The sequence below is a fragment of the Rhagoletis zephyria genome, unplaced genomic scaffold (assembly GCF_001687245.7).
Source record: "Rhagoletis zephyria isolate East Lansing unplaced genomic scaffold, Rhagoletis_zephyria_1.1 Rzeph_scaffold_03382, whole genome shotgun sequence".
NCBI classification, from domain to species: domain Eukaryota; kingdom Metazoa; phylum Arthropoda; class Insecta; order Diptera; family Tephritidae; genus Rhagoletis; species Rhagoletis zephyria.
The window spans coordinates 235-24,936 of record NW_016160465.1 but is presented as its reverse complement, the minus strand read 5'-3'; the positions used below and the strand labels follow the sequence as shown (position 1 = coordinate 24,936).

Genomic DNA, 24,702 nt, shown 5'->3' with positions numbered 1-24,702 from the left:
AGTTTGTGCTTTTTGCTCCTAAATACATTTTAGTATTAGTTTTTTAATATGTATACTATCTACTACTCACTTGAAGAAAAAATCTTAGGAAAATTCATCACTAGAATAAAAGGGTCAAAGCACTTACGGTTATGCCACTATTGTTGTGCGCATTTAATAACGGGACAGTTATTTGAGAGAATATTTTTATTAACGTTCACGCTTGCCTGGTTATCAGGTTATCTGGTTATGTGGTTACATTTTATAACCAGACAACCTGAGGCAAGCGTGATCAACCACAATATAAAATATATTAAATTGCAGTTCATACCTATGTACATACATATTTAGTACTAGTATTACAATTATATGGCATGGAAATTAGTTTCTAAAATATTTGTAAAAATAATAATGTAATATTATTACAGATTTCCAACATCATTGAAACGCTTTAGTTTCTCTGGGAAATTGTCTCTAAAGAGCACAGGATCTGCTCTAAATTCAACGCTATGCAGGGGCATGCGTCCATAAATGCTGGCAAATCTATCAATGCACGCTGATCTTTCGCGCATATGATTCAAATCGGCTGAGAGCATTTCGGTATTTGTACATTCGGGACATTTGAATTTTTTCCGTGGTGTTACTTTAATAGGTGGCTTATTTGTAATATTGGCAACAAGAAAGTTCATAGCGATGTCTTCACAATTCATATGCTGATCTACCCAGTCTTTGATATTTCCAGGCATGGCATATGTGTACATATGACTCCAAAATTTGTGATGAAATGCTGCTCCAGTGAGTACCATGGATATTTGGTTAGTCCATTCAGACTCGTAACGCCAATGCATAGTTGCATTGTCCCACACGTGAATACGACTAGGAAATCCAACAATTCGATCCGGAAACTCCCGCCAAACTTCATATCTATAATATTAGAGATATATACACGTTAAATAAGAGTTAGTTACAATTGTTAGCGCATTGGTTACCCAAAATCCAACTCATCTGTAGTAAGCATGTTAATGTCGTCATCGATTGTAAGAATAGCTTCTGTTTCGATTTCATTATATGGATAGAAGCGGTTTGAAAGCCTGTTTGCACGAGTTTGAATTACTTTAAGAGGCTTGGAAATTGTCGGAAAAGCAGACACTGAAATTAGAGGACAAAGTAAAAGAAGACAAAAATCAGGAAACATTCAAAATATTTTACAATGTGGCGGCATCTTATTTTGATTATTCCAAATAACCAGTATGCTCTGTAGTGATGGCACCATAGCTAATTTTTGAATCAATGTGAACAGACTTTCCACTCTATCATAGGTTAGTATCACGGCTGTAAAGCCTTGCGCCTTGGGAGAAATAACCGGCAAGAAGAGTGGATTGAAAGTACTTCGGTAGTTATCGTCCGGTTTATTCCAATCCATTATGCTACGAGCCCGATGTGGAAAGATCCGATTTTCCAAAATCTCCAATGCAGTTAGCGTTATAACATTCAAATCTTTGAAATATCGATTATATACCCAACGACCTTGCCGTTGTAATTCAAAAATTTTTGTATGTGATATTTTTTCCAACTTTTTTACTATGGAGTGCATTTCAGCCTCACGAATTCTCATCGAGAATAGGGGCCAATCAAGGACATCCTCAAAAGGTAGTACGAAATTATCTACCGCAATCAAGGGAATACAGTTGTAAGCAAGCATTTCCATTAAATCCGATTGTCCCATTGTTACACTATGCGAGTATAAACAGAAAGTACCCTTTTCATACACTCGAGGATATTCGAAAACTTTGGCGCGACTACTGTTGCAATGAATTCCATTTCTAGATTCTTTATTTGATATAATGCAGTTATCAATGACAAGGACATCATTCGGGTTGTCATCAGCCAAAGTCTGTACATATCTACGATACTTTTGGTATATGTTTGGTAAAACGGCTACCAACAAATTTCTACGCGGCAGGTGCGTTGATTTAGCGGATAAATCGGCTACTTTTTGCTGTGTGGGACTAAAAATTGGTAACGCTAAATCAAATCCTGTCCGATAGGTCCATGAATCAAATCCGCCTCCAAGCACTATTGCACGGTCAGTTTTCAAAATGTTTCCGTCAACTCGAGGTATCATATTAAATATAATGTGATTCTCGCCATTTTCCCAATGATTCTGCATAGCTAATGCTTGCTCCACTGTACCAGGTTTAACCAAATTACTATTCAAGGTGTCAATGCTTGGAAGGAACAAGCAAGCCTCATTTGGGTTAGGTGTATAGTAACGACTTCGTACAACCGCCTCGAGGATTTGGTAATATTCCCTTGTAAGTATTGAAACGGTATTCCCACTTGTCTTATCGATGTATTCCTGCAAGGGATAGACAAACACGGTGAGGCGATCGTGTCCCTTTTGTCCGCAACGATACAAATTCACGCAATCCCATAGTCTACAATTATCATCCCGTTCACGCGCTTCCTCACTGCCACTTGACAACAAGATTTCGTGGACGTGATCAAGGTCCAATGGAACTTTATTGTTTTGTCCAGCTTCATTTCGCAAGTTGAATAGGTCGCACACGATGCAAACCCCACTGATAACTAATATCAAAATAATTATATATGAAATAGAAGTTTGAAAACGTTCACTACGATGGTTGATAGAAGCTAGCAACTTCTTCATTCCTAAAAACCTTTGGTGCTGACCACAACCAGATGAGTTCCGGCAATATCAACAGCCAGTGGTGTCACCTGTCCAAAAAAAATGTATGATGAAATGTTTCGATTTTTGTAATTTTCGAATAGGTGGAAACCCCAAAAGCAGCGATGATATTAATATTACTAAAAAAAATTATACTTTTAAATTCGGACAAAAATGCAACTCATGAAAAGGCTGATTATGTTCAATTTTGCAAATTATTAAAAAACAGTATTTCTTTAGATAAAGTTCAATAAAGTTCATAATAAATAATAAAAAAGAAATTTTTATAAAAAAGAAACCCATTGACACCAAGCTGTTTGGCTATTTCTGCACTTTCACACCCTGCTAACTTTTGACATTTGACATTGTCTATTGTTGGGCAAATTCACAATTCTTTGATGGAATCCCAATTCGACTGTCCACGCGTTCTCAAAAAGTGGTAAATTAAAGAGCAACCACTTTTTTGGTTAATCAGAGTAGAAAACCAACGGCGCTATGAGTACAATACTGGAAAAAATTGCGGCCATCGAATCCGAGGTAACTAATAAAAGTTAAACTGTTGATCCAAATAAAAACTAACCTTAACATCATTTGCCGCATCCGTGGATACCTTGGCATTTTGATTAAATGATAGATGGCACGCACCCAAAAGAACAAAGCCACATCAGCTCATCTGGGTCTTCTGAAAGCTAAACTGGCAAAGCTGCGTCGGGAATTGATCTCTCCAAAAGGCGGTGGCGGCGGTGCCGGTGGTGAAGGTAACTGATAAAAGTTATTTTGAGCTTGGGAGCTGTAAAAAATAAAATGGATATTCAAACTTGCATTATCTTTCGTACAGGCTTTGAGGTTGCAAAAACTGGAGACGCACGAGTTGGATTCGTGGGGTTCCCATCGGTGGGAAAATCAACTTTGCTCTCTAACTTGGCAGGTGTTTACAGTGAGGTCGCAGCCTATGAATTCACAACTTTGACCACGGTTCCGGGTTGTATTAAATATAAGGGCGCAAAGATTCAGGTAAAATTTTAAATATAATAACATACATATGCACGATGTACAACTTTACTTAACATTTCTCTATCATCCACGCAAATAGCTCTTGGATTTACCTGGAATCATCGAGGGTGCTAAAGATGGCAAAGGTCGAGGTCGTCAAGTTATCGCTGTAGCTCGAACATGCAATTTAATCTTTATGGTTTTAGATTGTCTCAAGCCTTTAGGACATAAAAAACTACTTGAACATGAATTAGAAGGTTTTGGCATTCGCTTAAACAAAAAGCCACCAAATATATACTTTAAACGCAAAGATAAGGGAGGTGTCAATTTCAACTGCATGGTACCACAATCTGAATTAGATGCAGATCTCGTTAAGACAATCCTTTCCGAATATAAGATACATAACGCTGATATAACGTTGCGATATGATGCGACTAGCGACGATCTAATTGATGTTATCGAGGGTAATCGTATTTACATACCCTGTATTTATCTTCTTAACAAAATCGATCAGATTTCCATCGAGGAACTGGATGTTATTTATAAGATTCCGCATTGTGTTCCAATATCTGCACATCATCGCTGGAATTTTGACGACTTACTGGAGATGATGTGGGATTATTTGAAACTGGTCCGCATGTAAGCAACTTTAAAAAATTAAATGAAAATATTTCAGCTCTTGCTTTTGGTAGTTACACGAAACCGAAGGGTCAATTGCCGGATTACTCCTCACCCATCGTACTACATAATGAACGCACAAGTATACAGGATTTTTGTAATAAGCTGCATCGAACAATAGCTAAAGAATTTAAATAGTAAGTAATTTATATAAATTTTGGCCTAATAATGTGCTATGTATTTCAGTGCTTTGGTGTGGGGCTCTTCCGTTAAGCATCAACCGCAAAAAGTGGGTATCGACCATATCCTCAACGATGAAGACGTCGTGCAAATTGTAAAGAAGATATAAATTGGTTTACTTACACTTACTTTAATAAAGTTGATATTTTTGGCTTTAAAGACACTAAAAAAATAAATAAAAAATAAAATAATATAGAGAGATTGAAAAGGAAGAAGCATAAAAAATCGGCGCTTTTTTTAAATCATTTTAGTTCATAAAATCGTGCGATGGCACGTTAACCCCAAGTCGAGCGGAGTCGGCTTTGTGTTAACTTGGTATGTTCGCGCACGCCACAAATCGGAGGCGAACCTCGGCCAAACATTAACTTATTGTGTAAGCGCCAATCTTTTATATCATTATGTTTTTTATTATATTATATATTTTATTATATATTATTTTCAAATATTTTATATTCAATATTCAATCAATATACATAAATGCTTAAATACTATCTTTTTATCATATAAATCAAACAATTTTTATTCTTGTGTAATTGTAATTTATAAGTAATCGGTCAGGACCCCCAGTCATAATAAAACCAATGTACACACAAACATAAGACTCGACCCAGAGAGTTTTCATCGTTTGTGTTTGTGCCTTTACACATACGCAATTCAAAAAGGTGCCTATTGTTGAAAAATAAAAATTCACCTACTAGTAAAGGATTAATAGGCTGGCTTTCTCATTTTAGAAATGTACAGATGCAACGGCTATGTATGTATGTATGTGTTGTTACGATTCCCTGCATAGTACGTATAAGTGCTCCAAGGCGTTGTGCCGGTTCAGGAGGGATGCATTTGTGGACGTCTGGTTTTTTTTTAACCACGGCCGTTGTTTAGATTTTATGAAACTGTTTTTCCCACACGTAAAGGACCGCGGGTTCGTTTGGCTGCTGGCTCAGCTATACTACTTGCGTTCGACTCCACTTTACTCTCCTCGTAGGTGACAGTGTTATCCTAGCATCAATAAGGCATTTTTTAGTTTATATATTTCGCGAGACTGCGTTGAATGCTCACCTGCGAATTTGTCGGCGAGTTTTCATTGCTTGGCAGATGGTCAGCCGCACGTTTTTCGCCAACAAGACGCATCGTCGTGCTGCTAGCGGCCGGAGTTGCAAATTTTTTAACCACCGTTGAAACAGCTGCCGAAGTGTTTATCTTCGTCGTTCCAGATATGGGACTTGATGCTAACGTATACGTGTCCAGAGGTATATATACCTTTAAATCGTTTCCAGGTTTATCCAAAGGCTTATAATACATCTCTGGTAATTGAATTTGAACAGAAAATGAATTTGCAGATGAGCTTCCATCGCCGATTTTCGAGTTAATTATGTACAAAGCTAGATCACATGCCGCCCACATTTTCTAAAAAAATTTCATTAGGTTTGAATGTTTGTTTTATATATGTAAATACCGTCGGTAACATTTTTGAGGTGAATTCTAATGCAAAACTTACGAAGTTATACGCATGATCTTCGGCGTTCGGTGTGGTGTCTTGGTGATTTTTCATCATCTGTATAAGGTTGGTGTAGAAGCTGTATGAGAAAGCTTCACGTTTCGCCATAAGCGGTTCAAGAATGAAGCGCAAACATTTTTCCACCTGTTTCAGCTGGTTGCGATCTTCGTAGTCAGTAAAGGTTGGGTCATGTGCAAGGACAGGTATCGCAAATGCTAACATGAAATCAGGTAAAATATATGCAGTTTGCGCATCATTTTTGGTCTCAGTCGCTATGAAATAAAAAAATATTATTTATATGACTAAACACGATGGCATTGACCACTTACACATTGTCGCTAGAGTTTTGAGATATTCCCGCCTTTTATTAACATCGATTTCAACGTAGTTTCGGATGACTTCCGTCAATCTAAAGCGCAAATACATAATATAGAAAATTTAACGATTTTATAACATAAATGCAGACCTTTTATCAGTTTCATGACCAACTAGTGCGTAATATCCCATAAAGTCCAATGGTAAGCATTTGTTCGGTAGTCCTTTGCCCAAACCTTTATGTAGTTTTCGTGCGAACATATCACGCACCTCAGGCACAGGATCACACTACAGTTACGTATAAAATAAATAACAAATGATATATTGCCCATTTACTAAGACAGCCAGAACTCAAATAAACTAGTTACAGGTATGCCACTTTCAAACGACTCGATATGTAAATCTGCAACATTTTCTGAGCGATATCGAGCAAAGCATTTTGAATGTGTGTATATTTCTTAAGTCTTACCATAACTTGCGATAAATTGAAATACTGCTCCGCGTTGTACTGATCCCCAACACCTTTTTGTTCGCAAATCTTTAACATGGCGCAAGCAGCGCTGAGACGTAACCACGATTTCTCTGCTGGGCACAGTCGATTCTGCTCCAGTAAGTCGCCTCGCTGATTTATGAAAGCGACTAGCATGCGAAATGTTTTCTGTGCAGCATGTTCATCTGAACGTAGGCCAATTAGCCAGCGAGCCATTGTTTTAAGTGCATCTAGCTTACAAAGTATATCCGCAGGCAGTCCTTCTTTGTCACACCAGTCCCCGGCCGGCAGTATACAATCTCGGGTCTCCGAAACGCCCTGAATAAGAAGCTCTTTTACAACGCGACGAGCTATCATATTTTTCACTGGTGTGAGGAAGGCTTGAGGCATGTGGTACGCAATGTGGCCTAACGTACAAATTTTTGTATGCTGATATGGATCTCGTGGGGAGAGTGTGACCCGTAGAGTTTCTATAATTTCATTGAAAATTGGATGAATGATGGGCGTTTTTGTTGGAGGACTTATAGTGTCGGCGCCAGCGTCAGTGCCACCGATCGTTTGAGTTTGTACATTGACGAATATACAACGCACTGCGTGCTTGGCTTGCTTTACTGTTCCGGTTAATGCAAAATCTTTGCAAATAGAAGCAAGGGCTGCTACAATAGCAGGATTGATGTCACATAAGGGATGATACCGTCCTAGATGTACGAGGGCCTTAAGAATCAGTGGCGCAGCATAGTCCTCTTCGTGACTCAGTAAGGCGATCATGTGTTGTAAGGTTTCATCGGTGAAAAAATGTGCAGAAAATATATAAGAAAGCATCTTTAAGGAAAGTAAATCAATAAGCAGAGCTCCATATATGTACAAATGTATGTATGCAAATAACTTACACACAGAAATTTAAGACCACGTTCACCAGCTTCGTCGCTTGGTATTCCCACCTCTTCCACAATCTTGCCTCGCTGCATACATTGGTCAATAAGGCTGCGGGGATTATATTTCGTTTGAAAAAAAAAATACCGAGCTTTTCTGTTTGTATATAATTACCTTATCAGTATGCCGATAGACTCTTTGTCCACCATGACGGAAGCGACCCGCTCTATAAGCATTTTTACGGTATTATAATACAAATTAGCCGTCATGGGATTTCCTAGTTTCTTAAGAAGCAAGGACATAGTATCAGCGCACTCCTTGCAAGACACATCACGCTTCAAAATGATCTCCATATAACGCAATAAGGTACCATCTTTGCGCATGTTGATACTGAATTTAGCAATGTACTCACTAGCTTTAAGAGGGTCTGGCAATAATCTATATTTGGATGGGAGTTTATTTTTAATATTTTTATACTAAAAAAACTGATAAATCTTACTTGCAAATGAGAGCCTGTTTAACGTTATGTTGATTCAACATTTTTTGTGTAAGTTCTTTGGTATGATGCATTTTTATCCAATCGCTAACAGTTTTTCGCGTTTTCATTTGATTTTTCTGTATCTCCATAAATGCTTTCATGGCATTATCATCGAGTGTTCCAAGCAGATGATACAACATTTTCATTCTCTCGTCGGGCGGCAACTTATACGGCACTAGGCAGGTAATAAGTAAACGTTCAACAAGTAGACGATCTTCAATTCCGGGCATATAATAGCCGTGAAGAATTTTATTTTTTATCCAACCAACAGATTTTTTTACTTCCGAGGAAAGGTCATTGGGCTCGCACTTCACCCCCTTATAAATAAATGCTAGCCCGTTCATAGCTTCTTTTCGAATTTTGAATTTCTTATCCAGCGTACGTTCGCGGACAATATGTAATAAATCTTGAGATTCACAAACGATGTTGAATTCTCGCTTCGCAGTCGCAACAATGGCCATTACAACTTCGTAACGGACAGTTTCATCGGAATCGTGTTGTCGCGCGCGCAAACATTCGATTATGTCGTTGCGCAAGTGTGGGTGATTGAGCAAGAAATGCATTGAAGATTGTACACATTTAACACGTATCGCAGAGGCAATATCGCAAAAACGTCCTAATAACATACGTAAAAGCGAAGTATGTTTTTTTGAAAGTTGGGAATCCTTTTCAGAAAACATTCGGGCTAATAGAGATACAGCCTCTGAAATAATTATGAAATAAATTTCGCGAATGACTTTCAAACATACGTACATGTAATAAAATACTTACTCATCCGTTCTATTTCATTTGTGGATTTCAATTTGCATTCCAGTTGAGGCAAAACAGAACACATCAGATTCGGACTAATTTGATTTAGCTCGTAGATGAGATCATATATTTTAGCCGTTATCGCAATATTTTTATCAATTTTACCCAAAATAAGCACTTGGTTGAAAAACTAAAATTAAAAACAAAGTTCTCAATTACTTGATGAATACTTAAACCGTCAACTTTGAAAACTTACAATCTTAATAATTGGTTCCAATGCGTAACTTGTCTTCTGTATTAATTGTTCTGCTAACTGATATGAATGAACGTTATTAGATTTCAGAGGCTCTACAATGTTTATCAAAATTAAGTCCAGTAATGGGGTAGTCACGTTATCGGCCTCCGTAATTAGTGGGCTCATTATATCAATCATAAAATTTTTTACTTTGGTGCTGTGATTCTCGCTGCAAATGTAATATTTACTACCATCGCAAAATTCAAAATCTAAGCAAATGTAAAAAATGTATGTACTCACTTAATGATTTTGAACATCATAGCAAAAAGTTGGCAGAATATTTTCTGGCAATCTTCAATTTCAAAACACATGTTAAACGATTTTACAAAGGCCAAATTTTCTAACAAGTAAAAGTATCTTTTGAAGGATGCATCTTTTGGGTCTTTGAGACCGTGAAGCTGCTTTATGAAAAACATGAATATAGTTTTGATTTGATCCTGATCTTTGTAGGGTGCTTCAGGAGCAAACACCCGCAAAATATCGGCAATGCAACATGCCACAAGAAGTTGAACATCGCGAGACTGGTGTTGCAGGAAGTAATCATCTACCAGAACCAATGCTAATTGTATGTAGTCATGGAGGTGTTTCTCATCTTGTCCCATGGCCTGTAAGGCATGAGCTAGTGTCTGGAAGTAAGGATCAATATTAAAACGAGCAATAGAATAACATGAAAATATTATCTTACCTTGAGTCTACGAATCAGCTCATCCGTGCCTAAATCCTCAGTCAGCGGACGGCAACCTGCGGGATATTTTACTTCCGCCATATTTGTTATCTATCGACTCGGGTTCTTTCCGCTTCCTTCTGCTTTCCAACCTGTCTTTGTCAACAATTGAGTTGCAGACTCTGTTGAAATAGTCTACAAAAACTGTAAGATTGAAATGTTATTTGGAATTATTAAAGTAAATATGAAAGTTGAAGAAAATTGCAGATATGTATAGCGATAGTTTGGCGAGTTGCCAAATGTTATAAGCTATTGATGCGTGGTTTTACATGGCTAATTTCAATAACACATATGTCTCAAACAGCAGCTGGAAGACAAATCTAAAAGCAGATGCAACGATTTCTTACGTTTTTTTATCCAACTTTTATACAAGTATGCATATGTTACAAATATTTGAAAAATTAATTTTGTATCAAAAATACTCTTTTAAAACGTAAAACTAAAAATTTGTTAGTTATAAGCACAAAACCGTACAAATTTAAGCCGGCAGCTAGGTCCTACTCTTTAATTTTTTTTTTTTTTTGTGGCGTATTCTTATCGTCTCTTGGTGCTTCACATCAGCTCTAGTTGCCGCTGTGGCTGTCACCACCAAAGGTACACAAAACCACACAAATTCTAAATGCTTACATCTCTGTTATTTAATATACAATTCACTTTGTAATATGAGACATCTAATCTCCACTATGCTGGTTTTATTTTCACGATAGTTGCATATTTCTGCACTAATTATTTGTAGATTTTCGCGCAAACACCACAATATTTTTACGCTATTCCTCCCCGTGTGTGCTTCTTCTTCTGCCGAAGGGAAAACCGAACGCCATCTTTTGAGGCGTCGCCAGGGTTGGCACTCTAAAATTTCCCTTTTAGATGGCGCTGCTAACACTATGAATCGCTTCACATGTAGGTGGTGCTCAACTAACAGGGTTGCCTTTTTTTTTTAAATTATTACCAAAATTAGTAGAAATAATTTTTGTTGGTAAAAAGGTAAATTTTTTGTCTCTCTGGTAGATTTTGGCTTGTAAAATAAATAAGCGTTCTCGCTTTATTTTTTGTAGTTATCTTTATATTGTAAATTTCTTTCGAAAAGTGTAGTGTACTCTATTGCACCATTTCCGAACCCATTGATGCACACTTTTAATTTGCATACATATCGTTACTAGGTATGTTCGATATTTAAGAAAGTATCGATATCATGAATCGATTCAATTCATTGCATGTAGAATCGAGATAGCGATATATCGGGGTGAACAATATCGATATGGAAAAAAATGATGTTGAAAATCCTACTCCCAATTGAATAGAATATTAAACCTGCCCATCAACTCACCTAATTGTGTTATTTCAAATTTGTATATTTACCGAGGATTAAAACGGCATGCCGGTCGACATAAGCTGTTTGTCAAACTTAAGAGCTAAATAAATCACACAAGCTGCTGATTAAACCTACTGTAGTATTTTCCCATACACTTTTTTGCAGATGAAAAATAAATTTCAACTTAAATATCGATATTGCGGGTAAAGTATCGATGTCTTCGATCGATTATCAGGCCATGAAATATCGATATTGAGGATAATAGATACGATATCGAACATTCCTAATTTTACCCTAATTCACAAAGGCCCTAATCAACAAATTTTTTATTTTACAGGCGAAGCAAAAAAAAAAATCTAAATAGTATCAAACATAGGTAGGGCTTTTTAAAAAGTTGCATGAAACTCCGTTGCTTTAAGTACTAACACTTTAAATATTTGTATTGAAAGTGTACTATTTTAATACATCCTATCAAATAGCGTGCTCCATTCAAACCTCATTTTACTAAAATACTGCGCTTATGATTGCCTAAATATTTTAAATTATTCTTTAATTAAGAACAAAAAATGGACAGGTATGCGATTGCTCGTAAAAAAAAATAATAATCACCGCCAGTTTTTATAAATGGTAATTGTTAAAGGAAAAAAATTATAAAAGACCGGCGAAGAAAATGTTTTTAAAGTCCATTGGCTATAAAAAATGCATACCCAAAATGGTTCTAAAAACTCAGAGTAAAAAGTCCGGAATGTAGACGACAATTTTTGGAGTTTTTCTGTAGAAAGCTTGTATGCTTGATTTTTATAAAAAAAAAAACATAGCACAAAGTTTTTACTTGAAAAACTTTGTGAATCTTCAAAAAATACCAATTGGTTTTTTGAGTCATTTTATTTGTCTATAATAATCCAGTTAAAGTTTCGTTGCCTTTAGTTTCATCACTGCCGTTAAAATGATTCCAAATACCCTGTCATTAGTTAAATAAAAAGTCCATAATAAAAACTTTATTTTTATTGTAACAACGAAAAAATAGAACAAAGCTATAGTTTTTATTAAAATAACTAAAAAAAAGATATTGGTAGATATTTTCCAGATTTTGTAGATTTTTTTCAAGTGGATGGCACGAATTTTTTTCCCTGTCGACTAAGTAAAAGCAACATGTTGTACATGGTATTTTTCGGCCATTTTTTTGCACCTCTGGTGTCGGTTTTTCACTTGGCCATTTCATCAAAAATATTTTGATTCATTTTGATTGAATTATCTATAAAATATCGGTGTTATTAAAACATTCAATTCTTATTAATTTAATTTGAAGGATATTCCCGAGTTTGCTGTGAATTTTTTTCAAATATCTTTAGATATAGCCTTGTTCATGGAGCAAATTCCCTACGCCTGGCTGTTATTAGGAGCCGGTGCTCTGTGGCTTTTCAGGTATGTAATTGGAAATTTGAACTCTTAAAAATATTAATACAATTATTTTAATAGGTCGTATATGCAGGGTGGGAAATACAGAAAAAATACCACGGCATTGGGGAAAGTGGTCGTCATTACTGGAGCTAACACTGGCATTGGGAAAGAGACTGCCCGTGAACTAGCTAAGAGAGGAGCTACCATTTATATGGCTTGTCGCGATATGAAGAAATGTGAAAAGGTAGTGATAACATGATAAAAAGAGCATGCATAGATCATATACCAGCTAAAGTAATATTTCGTCACTTGAAATGCAAAGTCGTAACTAAATAAAAATTCAAATTCACTTTTTAATTTGCATTTCAGGTGGCGATTAGAAGGATTTACAGAAAAAGTTGTTCTCGTAAGCCAACCTGTATAGGGTTTATTAGTTGCAAAAACATCTTTTCCTATGAATGGAGATGTTCGCACATAGCCTTAATAAATTAGTAATGCTCGTATCTTTTTTCGGACAAAAAACTGTGATTCAATTTCACTCCAAACAAATTACACGTTCACAATTTCACGTGTACAAATACAAATGCTTAGGATAAAAAAGAGATAAAGCAGTATATGACGCGCAGAGTAATCATTTCTAAGTTTCTAGGTAAGTCAAGCCAAGCCCATGATACAAACTAGTAATTTTTAAACAAAAAACAAAACCGACTTCAATTCTCATATAAAAATGTATGATTATCGTCATTTTATTCACGATCCAATTGTTGGATCTAAACAAAATTAGTCTGGAACCACCTATGAGATACCACCTTTTTGCTGAGAAAAGAATTATCGAAATCGGTTTACGTTGTCTAAAGTTATGCGGTAACATATTTATAAAAAAAAAAAATANAAAGAATTATCGAAATCGGTTTACGTTGTCTAAAGTTATGCGGTAACATACTTATAAAAAAAAAAAATTAAAATATACCGACGTGCTGATAACCTTCTCCTTTTTGTGAAGTCGGTTAAAAAAGAAGGTAGTTTCACTTTGAAATAACACTTAGACATAAACTGTTAACGACGTTTATACTTTTCGTAAATTGCTTAAGTAGCACTGCCACCTCAACAAATTATTGTTTTGGAAATTTTAATATTTTTTAAAGGAATTTTTTATGAATTAAAAAATAATAACACGCAAGGTAAATTTACTTATTTCACGGTATTAACAAAGCTGTTAATAAGTGTGTATTGTTTTAAGATACCTTCAAGTAAGTTACCGCGAAAAAAATCGGCATTATCTGCAGTGTTATATGAAATATTATAAGTGGCACTTCAAGAAAATTGGATAATAAATGTTGCTTTAATTTGGATCCTCTTTAGTGGAAATATGAATAATGGAATGGTTAAAAAGTAGCTTACCGTCAATGAAAGCACCGTGGAAGCATAAACTCATTTGTGATAACGTAAGATATGGGCATGAAGAGGGAGGTAAAAAATTTCCTAATTCTTAAGCTCTTCGTTATAGTTTATAGATATATAAGCTGCTCGCTGGTGTTGCCGCGTTTCGCTTCGATTTCGCACATCCGTTCTGAGACGGAAAATTTTCTGCCGAGCATTGGTTGGAAAAAACAAACAAAACCTTTGTGAAGTTACCATGCACGTGGCCATCCTGAAATATGCAGCTAATCGTACTAAATAATGATGAAAATAATTGCATAAAAAAATAGATTCTCTGTGTGCATTAAACAATGCAATACGAGCATTTTACTTGCCTTCCGATTTATATTTAGTTTAGTTTAGTAAAAGCTCGCTATAAAATGAATCTAAAAATATATATTTTTTTTAAATATTTTTTTTTTTTTTAAGTAAAAACTTACTTTTTTAATTTCTTCAAGGATATGGTAGCTACAATTTAAATGAAAATGCCAAAAGCACAGTTTACGTCAAATGGCAGCCAGAATAAGTGAAACAACCTTTAAATATTTGTATCATGGTCAAGCCCAAAATGTATTTAACAAAGTGTGATTGAATTTCACATTGCTCTCAGAAGAACCATCCTATGAAGTCAAATTGAAAAACTTTTCTATATAATTTGAATCGCTTGTTTATATTTTTTGGCATAATAGTAACTTAAAAGAGAGCCTATCTGAGTTGTCAGTCACACATTGTTTAATACACCTTGGTCAATCCTAAGTCTTGCATAACCGAACTGGAAAGTTTCTACAAAATACCGTTGATTTTTGCCGGCGTCATGCATTTTCTTCCATACAAAGTTACTAGGTTCGACAATTTCTTTTGTATGGACGAAAATAATAACACCGTCGACAAAAAAATAACCAAAAATCAACGCGAATTCTTGGCCTATTGAAACTTGCACCTTATTATTAATAAGCTGCAAAACTGCACACTTGGAATTTTTCTAAAAAATTATGAATACGAAGTTGTGAAATTTTTTTTGGTAATTACTGAACAAAGTTTGAAATGTGGATACACCATATAAGTATTATATAATTAACTAGGCGTTAATAAAAAATTAATAAACATTAAACAAACCAAGGAAAATAGTCTAAAACTGGTAAAGTTGTCGTGTCCCTATTTTTTACATACATACATATCTACAAATACGTTACAGTAAATAACGTGTTTCCACGAACACTGTGTATTAAGAAATTTAGGCAGCAAAAAAAGTATAAATGCAGTATTTTGGAAAAACACAGAACAGAAACTCTCCGCGGGTTTTTCCTCTTTTCTCCTTCCTCCTATCATGAATAAAAACTCAATGATCAATTTTTTGGTTTAAATGGCGGAGTTGGGCTGTCAAAAAAGTGTCAAACAGCTCTGTCGAAGTTCGAATATTATCCTCTCGAATTTTCGGGGAAAATGCTACTCCCTGGAAGCTAATTATTGGAGGATATCTTTCTTGCGCGAAACAAAATCCCGGAGAATAAACTCCCCGGGAGTATTCAGAATTGGGCTGATTATACTTCGAAAAGAACTATAGATACGAGCGTTATAAATGAACGCTATGTATTTATGTACAGGCAGGTATGCACATACAGACATACATGTGTATGCTTATCGTCACCATCGTTTGCTTCTGAAAAAGTTTAAATTTTTTTAATATGTAGGGCCCTTTGCATTGATGGTGAGGCTATTTTGTTTATTTTAAAAGTGGCATGTGCCACTTAAAAAAAAATCGACTTAATGATATCGCTAATTACAATTTAACGGTATCTGTTCATTAAAAAATTGCACTGAAATGTTAAGAACTACTGAGGCTAGTTTGAAAGTGACATAAGTCACTCAAAAGAATCAAGTTAATTACACCGAGCAAAAGTAATTTTTACACTAAAAGAAAATACGTACCCACAAAACTAGAAGCCAAATATAATAAAACTGCGTTTTNAAAAAAAAACCAAAAATCAACGCGAATTCTTGGCCTATTGAAACTTGCACCTTATTATTAATAAGCTGCAAAACTGCACACTTGGAATTTTTCTAAAAATTATGAATAAGAAGTTGTGAATTTTTTTTGGTAATTACTGAACAAAGTTTGAAATGTGGATACACCATATAAGTATTATATAATTAACTAGGCGTTAATAAAAAATTAATAAACATTAAATAAACCAAGCAAAATAGTCTAAAACTGGTAAAGTTGTCGTGTCCCTATTTTTTACATACATACATATCATACATACATAACAGTAAATAACGTGTTTCCACGAACACTGTGTATTAAGAAATTTAGGCAGCAAAAAAAGTATAAATGCAGTATTTTGGAAAAAACAGAACAGAAACTCTCCGCGGGTTTTTCCTCTTTTCTCCTTCCTCCTATCATGAATAAAAACTCAATGATCAATTTTTTGGTTTAAATGGCGGAGTTGGGCTGTCAAAAAAGTGTCAAACAGCTCTGTCGAAGTTCGAATATTATCCTCTCGAATTTTCGGGGAAAATGCTACTCCCTGGAAGCTAATTATTGGAGGATATCTTTCTTGCGCGAAACAAAATCCCGGAGAATAAACTCCCCGGGAGTATTCAGAATTGGGCTGATTATACTTCGAAAAGAACTATAGATACGAGCGTTATAAATGAACGCTATGTATTTATGTACAGGCAGGTATACACATACAGACATACATGTGTATGCTTATCGTCACCATCGTTTGCTTCTGAAAAAGTTTAAATTTTTTTAATATGTAGGGCCCTTTGCATTGATGGTGAGGCTATTTTGTTTATTTTAAAAGTGGCATGTGCCACTTAAAAAAAAATCGACTTAATGATATCGCTAATTACAATTTAACGGTATCTGTTCATTAAAAAATTGCACTGAAATGTTAAGAACTACTGAGGCTAGTTTGAAAGTGACATAAGTCACTCAAAAGAATCAAGTTAATTACACCGAGCAAAAGTAATTTTTACACTAAAAGAAAATACGTACCCACAAAACTAGAAGCCAAATATAATAAAACTGCGTTTTTAGATTTTCTGTCTTCAGAATTTTTTTTTTCAAGTACTTTGAAATTTCAAAGATATGAGTAGTTCCGAAACTTATTTAAAAAAAATCAGTGCAATGTAGAATAACAATATGGGCGCCAAATGAAAGATAAAATTCTTTAGAATTTAAAAATATAAAATTTTTTAATGCATAAGGACGAATAGGTCCTTTTAAAATTTTATCCTTGAGTATTCCAAAAAATTGCAGTGTTTGTTTTTGAAAAAATTATAGTGTAAGCATTAATATGCAAAACAACCATATTCTCGAATGTCGTGATTCTAGTTTAATAGCTTAAAAACAAAAATAATTTAAAGGACATTTTCAATATTAATTCGACCTTGTGAACCACAAAAATTATATATTTTTAAGTTCTAAAGAATTTTTTTCTTTCACTTCGGTCCCAAATTTTTATTCTAGATTGCATTAAATTATTTAAATGAGTTTTGGAATACTGATATATGTGCATTGGTATCCTAAGTAGAGATGTCCGGCTTAGCCGACCGTTATTTTTTGTTATCCGACTAAAATCCGGCCGGATTTCCGGATTTCGATTATAGAAGATTCAAATTAAAAATGTAGTTAAACAATTTTTTTTTGTGTATTTTTATAATGAAATTTAATAGTATCTATTTAGCAATTAAAGTTAAAAATTTTTATGTTTTTCATTATCAAAATAAGCATTGCCGATTTATATAGCTACAACCTATTTCTTTTTTCAAAATACTTTGCCAAAAATCGCGAATTTTATAATAAAATAATAATATCTTTGATCTGTCATTTTGGTCTAAATTAAGTGGAAAACTATATCGTTTTAGCAAAAATTATAAATTTTGTGGTAAAAAAACTACTTCTCGAAAATGTCGTACAAAAAGGAAAAATTTAATGTTTCGTACGTAAATCTTTAACATATCTACTAATTTAAAAAATAAAAAATTAGTAACCACTTATACTAAAGAAATAACAAGTAATATTCCAGCGCAATCTAAAAAATTTTATATTTATTTTACAATATTTCGAATTTCAAATTCATCGTCCAGGGAATGAATTTTACATTTGAGATTATGAGTATTAGAAACAGGTATACAACAATGAAATCGACGAGTTCCAACAATGGATGAGGAATTTACAAATCGAACTTTTAAAGCTTGCTCTTCCAGTCTATGTTCTTCGTTTGTACAAAAAAACGGTTCGAATGGAATTAATTGATTCTTTGGCAAATTCGTATAACTGACGCGGAGTAGTAATTTGATTATCATAAGGTCTTTGTATACTTGCTCGAGCTGCAGTTCTCTTGAACGTACCACCAATCCCATCACAAGGTGATTTTCCGTGTGACGTCGCAAAGAAATGCCACTCAGCATTACACCAAAGTCCGCTTGGTGATAGACCAGATTAATGCATTTTTTTTTTTTTAATTTTAAATTTTCGAGAGGTAGTTTTTTTACCACAAATTTAACAATTTATGTTAAAACGATACAGATTTCCGCTTAATTTAAACCCAAAGATATCTCTGCCCGTTCGGGAGATATGACAGATCAAAGAAATTTTAATATAAACACACAAATATTACCTTCGTTATTCATTTCCATTCTCTTTTTGAAGTATCTTTCTCACTCGAAGACGAATACCATTTCAGACTACAAGAATACTGACTACGAAAGAAAAAAACATGTAAACTTTTAGTAGAAATGTCAACTTTAACAGCTGATATCTCAATGGAAAAACTCTTTAGGAAAATAATGTGTATGTACTTTTTTACTCTGAAGAATCAATTTAGGGAAGGGGCAAAAAAATCCATTTATCGATACTTTAAAAAATGAATTTTGGCCAGCAAATAGTAGCTGTCTGACCATAGTGCAATGTAGCCTACATTACCGAGGAAAAAGAGCAACATTATTTCGAGAAACGAAAATGCCATTCATTTATATCCAAAAAGCCGGTTTCTTTTTAAGTTTTTAACAATTAAACTAATTAATTATAATAATAATATATAATTAATTATATTGAGAGTTTTGCTTTACTTCGTTATTTTCTAAATGTTGCAAATAAAACTTCACACACAATCATAAACCACCACCAATTGATTTTATTAAAAAATTTAAAATTACGAATATACCTAATACTAAAAACACGATGCGAAAAACCACACGCAGAAAGAGCTGGAATACGAGAAATATTTGAAGAAAGAACGTAGAAATGATCAAGTCATTGCAAAACATATTTCGTTTCCAAAAATAAAGCGAATACTATTGAATTGAAGAAACATTGGATTGCCGCCATGTCCAAAAACCCCGGAGGAACACTGAAAGAATTGTTTTTAAATTAGCATATGTTTTTTTTTTATTTCCGAATTCTTCGGAAACCTTTGAAGTCAAAGAGTAAGCTCCTTCAATTGGGATTTCCAGAAGAAATGTTCAATGTCTGGCTATAGAGAGAATCGATGTTCAAATAATTAAAATGCTATAAGTCTAACCTTTAATTAGATAAGAATTACGTAACTATCTGAGACCCTCAGCATTCGTGACTCCAATAATTGAAATGCTTATAAAAAGTCTCGAAATCTCGAAATCGAAAAACGCTGATGGCGTTACAGGTTCCCCGAATTCTGAAACAGCCAAAGGAATGAGAATGAAGAATTCTTTCTAAAAAGCTTTAGAAAAGCTGACACATCAATGATTTTTCAAGTGAATGTTCTTCAAGTTAAATGTAATATTCCAATTTTTGATTTCAAGTATTAAATAAAATAACCATTATTAAAAATTACTAACTTTTCCATATTTTATTTACATAAGTAACTTAATTTACTTACCTAATTGTTTCTTAAAAATACTTGACATCCGCATTCGCATCCGCATCCGCGGATGTTAGCTGTTAGACATGCGAAAAAGTTCATATAAAAGTGCATTTCTAAACATATTTACCCATTAAAAACGAAACGTTACTATCGATACTACACTCAGAAAAAAGCATTTCCTTAAATCAAGAAATCACTACCCTTATTTTCGAGTTACTGTTTTTTCCTTAATATTACGAAAAATTTACTTAATTTCAGAAGTTTTTCCTTAATTAATTATTTCAATTCAAATATAAATTACAAATTGTAAAATTAATTTCATATATGGAAAAACCTAAATACTCAAATAACATAAAAAGTAAATTAGATAAATTTGTTTTTAAATACAATTTAAAAAATTTCAATTAAAAAATAAATAAATATAAAAAAAAAATTCCTGCTCTGGGACTCGAACCTTGCATCTCCCGACTAGCACTCCATAGCTTTGCTCTGTCGGCCATTGCCACTGTTTGAGCGCCGCGAGCAAAATGACTTACTTCTTCCTTTCACGGGGGATGAAATGGCAAGTAAAATTTTCCTAAAAACTACGGAATTGTGTTTTCCTTAAACTGAGTCAAATCGTATACTCATATTAAGGCAGTCATGTCATTGGAGCCATTTCAAGGTAATATTTCATTATTATTACATACATTTTTCCTAGTATCAAGGAATGTTTTTTCTGAGTGTATCGATGGTGCAAAATTAAACTATCGAAACTATCGAGTGGGAACACTATCGATAGTTTTCCAGCTCCACTGTATTGGACCAATCCTGTGACTCCAAAACAATTGTCGTCCCACTTTTTTTTTTGTTTTTTTACCAATAGCCCAATATAAAAATGTACGAATCTGTATAAATATACCAATACCTCAAAACTTTGTGCAATATTTATAAAAATAGAATAAACAAATTTCGAGCTTTTTTAATTTCGCTAGCTTAGAGTGAAAAGTTGCTAAGTCCCATTTTAAAAATTTTACAGGAGAGTAAAAAAACTTCTTAAAGGCGTTTTCCTCAAGTATTTCGCGAAACTTTGAATACAATATTTTGTCTGTTCAAAGAAAAGCAAAGCTCCATACGAATCAGGGAGGTTCGATCTTTATTAAAAGATTTCGTACTAGGGCTGATGATTTCACCCGGGTAACGAGCTACCCGGGTACCCGGGTAGCGGGTGAATCCCTACCCGGGTATTGAATTACCCGGGTAGCCCGGGTACCCGGGTATTTTATAACCCGGGTAGACCGGGTACCCGGGTATTTTATAACCCGGGTAGACCGGGTACCCGGGCAGTATGGTAATTACCCGGGTACCCGGGCACCCGAAAAAATGTGGAGAGGTGAAAATTAAACGCATTTACGATCATATAACGCAAACGAACGTACATAGGGAAAATCTATAAGAATCTTCCGTACCATATGGGGAAATATTATAATATACAACACATACATTGCACTTGACAAATCCGTCATTCATCACACAAGCGTACTTCCAAACCCAGCTTGTTTTAGGCATGTCTAAAATATTAATATTTACGAAGTTGGTAATGCACGTACAGATATCGGATCGGTAACAAATAAAATTATTGAGACACACCCACCTGCGAATCTAAACGATGACCGACAGTTGAGGCAATTTTTGTGTTGGAATGAAAAAAATTTTAAAATTTCTTCCACAATTATTTCACAACAATACGTTCATCAACCTACTTCTCGTATTAAGGAAACTTCATTAAATAATTGTGATTTTAAAAGCTTTAAATATTATGAGAAAAGAAACTATAATTTGAACAAGCTGATACAATAAAAGTACAAAATCTTTAGGTGAATGAATAGCATAAGGCTTTGTTACCTTACTTTTTGTACCAGAAGTGGCCTACCACAGGGTTTAGTTCTTATATAATTCCCAATGAGAACGTTCTCGTCAGTTTTGTTCTCATTTTGGTTTTGGTTTTGACGCGTTCTTGGGAACAAAACTACGACAATGGCATTTAGTTTCGATCATACATTTCGTTCTCAGTCCCTGTTTTAAAATATTAATATTTAATATTCTTTAAAATATACATACATACATACATATGTACACATGCATGTATGTATATGCATTTACAAAAATTAGAAGTTTGAATTTAAGTACAGAAACTAATGTTTTAATTTACTTTTCTTGTCTCCGTCTACTCAGGCAAGCGGTTAGGTATACATAGTCGCGTACACTCTAGACATAAAAAAATAATTATAAAAAAAAATTTTCTCACTGAAAAAATATTTATCCTCACCAAAAAGATTATACAAGAAGCTTTATGTCGCATTGCCCGGGTGTTTTTCGTTTAACCGGCACCAACATATGTATATTACCCGGGTACCCGGGCAAATCGGGTAATACCCGACTACCCGGGTAATAAAAGCCCCGGGTAATACCCGGGTAATCGGGTACCCGGGTGCCCGGGTAATTCGGGTAATGCCCGGGTACCCGGGTATCATCAGCCCTATTTCGTACTATTTATTCGATTTTCAGTGTTTCTTTTGGACTTAGCAAATTTTCCTTTCATTGAATATAAACGAGAATAAATAAAACAAGTACCTTTATCCTTTTCAAAATACTGCATTTTAAACTTTTCTAGCGTCCTATATCAAAATATGAATTTTCATAAAAAGTAGACTTAGCAACTTTTCACTCTAAGCTTGCGATTTGTTTCCCTAGAAAGATTCCGAGTATGTAGTTGAAGTTTTGTTAAAGAATGAACTATATTTTTATAAAAAAAAAATAATCAAAATAAATAACAAAAATAATATGTTAAATCTTGGCAAAAAGTGGTCCGGCTATAATTTTTTGAGCACTATATGCATTTTTTTACATATTTAATTTTACATATATAAGTATAACAAAATTAAAGAAGAAATGCTTTTTTGCATTTTTTCAAAGCTCATTTTACCTTTTTTCAAGTTTTTAGTGCCCTAAACTCTTAACCCTGGTTATCAATATTTGTAAACATGCTAAAACGAATATCGATTTAAGTTCAAAGTGACTTATGCCACTTTCAAAATAAACTATTTATTTATTAAATACGTATATTTCTGTAAAATTATGAACCATGAAATTCTATTTAATGCTAATCTATTTTGAAGGCGCGTCAAGAACTAATCAAAGACACATGCAACGAAAATATACATGGTATTAAGCTGGACTTAGCATCTCTTACATCAATTAAGGAATTCGCTGATCAGTATGTTATTCATTTTTTATTCTGCACAGAAACATTACAGCAATTTTATTTTTACTTAAGCTTCAAAAAGATCGAAACCCGTCTAGATATCCTTATAAATAATGCTGGTATTATGGCCTGTCCGCGAATGGTTACTGAGGATGGATTTGAAATGCAGATTGGTGTTAATCATTTAGGCCATTTCTACTTAACAAATTTGCTGCTTGATCTATTAAAGGTATGTTGATATGTGTTTTTTTCTTTACCTCTATATAATAATATAAATAACAATATATATATATATATATATATATATATATATATAATGTATTGCTTCTAAAGAAATCTGCCCCGAGTCGAATAGTAGTGCTGTCAAGCTTAGCACATGCGATGGGTTCTTTTAAAAAGAATGATTTTCTCAGCGAACATTCGTATAAACCTTCAAAAGTCTATACACATAGTAAAATTGCAAATATTTTGTTTGCTCATGAATTGGCAAAACGTTTACAAGGTACAAAAGTGACTGTGAACTCCTTGCACCCTGGTGTGGTGGAATCTGAATTGATGCGGTACAACTCGATAATTAATAACCAATTTTTAGGGTAGGGTATGCTAAATTTCAGTATTTTCAAAAAGTTTTTAACATGTTCGTTGTTATTATGTATGAAGTCCTATTGCAAATGTTTTGAAATGGCCCTTCTTCAAAACTACTGCAAACGGTGCTCAAACTACTATTTTTGCCGCCCTGGATCCAGATTTGGAATTAGTAAGCGGTGTTTATTTCAGCGACTGCCAGCCGAAGAAAACAACTTCAGTAGCCCGCGATGATGATTTGGCCAAGTGGCTATGGGATGAAAGTGATCGACTAATCAATTTGAAGTTGGCACAATTGGATCTGAAGTAAAATACACTCATACATAAATATTTATTAAATAAATGACTGTCACAACCCAAAAAAAAACAGTGAAATTACCGGATACAATTATAGTTTAGAAATAAAAGAGGCTAATGTTATGCTTTGAAGCAACTTGGAGCTCTGCCTATAAATGAATATAAATATGCATTATGAATTATAACTTTGCAATAAAACACATTTGATGTCAACCTTAAAGAAATATGATTTTTATGAATTAAAGAAGCAGTTTTATAAGAACTTCTCCTAAAGGCCTTCGAATGTTGAATTGCATCGTTATTGCAGAGGACTATCGATATCTATTACATATGTATATACATATGTATGGAATCTTCAAAGACTAAACTAAATTTTCTATAGTATTATTAAATGTGCGATATTACAAGAAATTCCGCATCATTGTCTGAAAAATGACGTTTCTTGAGTTGTGACAGTCTTTTAGTAAATGAACGATATGCAAATATTATAATAACATGCCCTGCAATGTATTACAAAAAACGCACTTGCGTGCAGTATTAGTCATAGAAACTAAAAAAAATATATAGATGTACTATCAAATGTTTTTTAA

General features: G+C 34.1%; 4 protein-coding genes across 5 annotated transcripts; 2 read left to right on the top strand and 2 right to left on the bottom strand.

Annotated features, from left to right (window-relative positions):
• Nucleotides 1–289: 289 nt before the first annotated feature.
• sotv (exostosin glycosyltransferase sotv) lies at nt 290–2,741 on the bottom strand. Its single transcript, XM_017623862.1, has 3 exons — nt 1,189–2,741; nt 969–1,128; nt 290–903 (listed from the first exon to the last, which is right to left on the bottom strand). The coding sequence occupies exons 1-3, from the start codon at nt 2,648–2,650 to the stop codon at nt 402–404; spliced, it is 2,124 nt and encodes a 707-aa protein (XP_017479351.1). The 5' UTR covers nt 2,651–2,741; the 3' UTR covers nt 290–401.
• A 276-nt stretch (nt 2,742–3,017) lies between these two features.
• 128up (GTP-binding protein 128up) lies at nt 3,018–4,707 on the top strand. The gene is made up of 6 exons (XM_017623863.1): nt 3,018–3,205; nt 3,303–3,426; nt 3,507–3,682; nt 3,762–4,300; nt 4,354–4,476; nt 4,526–4,707. The coding sequence occupies exons 1-6, from the start codon at nt 3,164–3,166 to the stop codon at nt 4,626–4,628; spliced, it is 1,107 nt and encodes a 368-aa protein (XP_017479352.1). The 5' UTR covers nt 3,018–3,163; the 3' UTR covers nt 4,629–4,707.
• A 465-nt stretch (nt 4,708–5,172) lies between these two features.
• pds5 (cohesin associated factor B pds5) lies at nt 5,173–10,819 on the bottom strand. Of its 2 annotated transcripts, none has more exons than XM_017623860.1 (14): nt 10,627–10,819; nt 9,961–10,143; nt 9,516–9,901; nt 9,237–9,462; nt 9,002–9,170; nt 8,192–8,933; nt 7,867–8,130; nt 7,710–7,803; nt 6,799–7,641; nt 6,481–6,617; nt 6,344–6,423; nt 6,015–6,286; nt 5,576–5,923; nt 5,173–5,515 (listed from the first exon to the last, which is right to left on the bottom strand). In XM_017623860.1, the coding sequence occupies exons 2-14, from the start codon at nt 10,039–10,041 to the stop codon at nt 5,402–5,404; spliced, it is 3,756 nt and encodes a 1,251-aa protein (XP_017479349.1). In that variant the 5' UTR covers nt 10,042–10,143; nt 10,627–10,819; the 3' UTR covers nt 5,173–5,401. The 2 variants fall into 2 exon arrangements, with proteins under 2 accessions (XP_017479349.1, XP_017479350.1); XM_017623861.1 differs by having other exon boundaries at nt 9,237–9,444.
• Nucleotides 10,820–12,470: 1,651 nt separating this feature from the next.
• On the top strand, nt 12,471–24,182 carry LOC108368903 (retinol dehydrogenase 12-like). The gene is made up of 6 exons (XM_017623859.1): nt 12,471–12,736; nt 12,791–12,956; nt 23,145–23,242; nt 23,303–23,459; nt 23,564–23,823; nt 23,891–24,182. The coding sequence occupies exons 1-6, from the start codon at nt 12,678–12,680 to the stop codon at nt 24,123–24,125; spliced, it is 975 nt and encodes a 324-aa protein (XP_017479348.1). The 5' UTR covers nt 12,471–12,677; the 3' UTR covers nt 24,126–24,182.
• Nucleotides 24,183–24,702: the final 520 nt, after the last annotated feature.

What these genes read in the sequence shown, in the direction of transcription:
- sotv (XM_017623862.1), bottom strand. Translation starts at nt 2,650, where the DNA reads ATGAAGAAGTTGCTAGCTTCTATCAACCATCGTAGTGAACGTTTTCAA. An exon ending in AAATAAGATGCCGCCACATT is followed by an intron (nt 1,129 to 1,188) that starts GTAAAATATTTT and finishes CTCTAATTTCAG; the next exon opens with TGTCTGCTTTTCCGACAATT. An exon ending in ACAGATGAGTTGGATTTTGG is followed by an intron (nt 904 to 968) that starts GTAACCAATGCG and finishes CTAATATTATAG; the next exon opens with ATATGAAGTTTGGCGGGAGT.
- 128up (XM_017623863.1), top strand. Translation starts at nt 3,164, where the DNA reads ATGAGTACAATACTGGAAAAAATTGCGGCCATCGAATCCGAG. An exon ending in CGGCGGTGCCGGTGGTGAAG is followed by an intron (nt 3,427 to 3,506) that starts GTAACTGATAAA and finishes TCTTTCGTACAG; the next exon opens with GCTTTGAGGTTGCAAAAACT. An exon ending in ATAAGGGCGCAAAGATTCAG is followed by an intron (nt 3,683 to 3,761) that starts GTAAAATTTTAA and finishes CCACGCAAATAG; the next exon opens with CTCTTGGATTTACCTGGAAT.
- pds5 (XM_017623860.1), bottom strand. Translation starts at nt 10,041, where the DNA reads ATGGCGGAAGTAAAATATCCCGCAGGTTGCCGTCCGCTGACTGAGGAT. An exon ending in TCTATCGGCATACTGATAAG is followed by an intron (nt 7,804 to 7,866) that starts GTAATTATATAC and finishes TAATCCCCGCAG; the next exon opens with CCTTATTGACCAATGTATGC. An exon ending in TCAATTTATCGCAAGTTATG is followed by an intron (nt 6,618 to 6,798) that starts GTAAGACTTAAG and finishes ACGTAACTGTAG; the next exon opens with TGTGATCCTGTGCCTGAGGT.
- LOC108368903 (XM_017623859.1), top strand. Translation starts at nt 12,678, where the DNA reads ATGGAGCAAATTCCCTACGCCTGGCTGTTATTAGGAGCCGGTGCTCTG. An exon ending in ATATGAAGAAATGTGAAAAG is followed by an intron (nt 12,957 to 23,144) that starts GTAGTGATAACA and finishes TCTATTTTGAAG; the next exon opens with GCGCGTCAAGAACTAATCAA. An exon ending in TGCTGCTTGATCTATTAAAG is followed by an intron (nt 23,460 to 23,563) that starts GTATGTTGATAT and finishes TTGCTTCTAAAG; the next exon opens with AAATCTGCCCCGAGTCGAAT.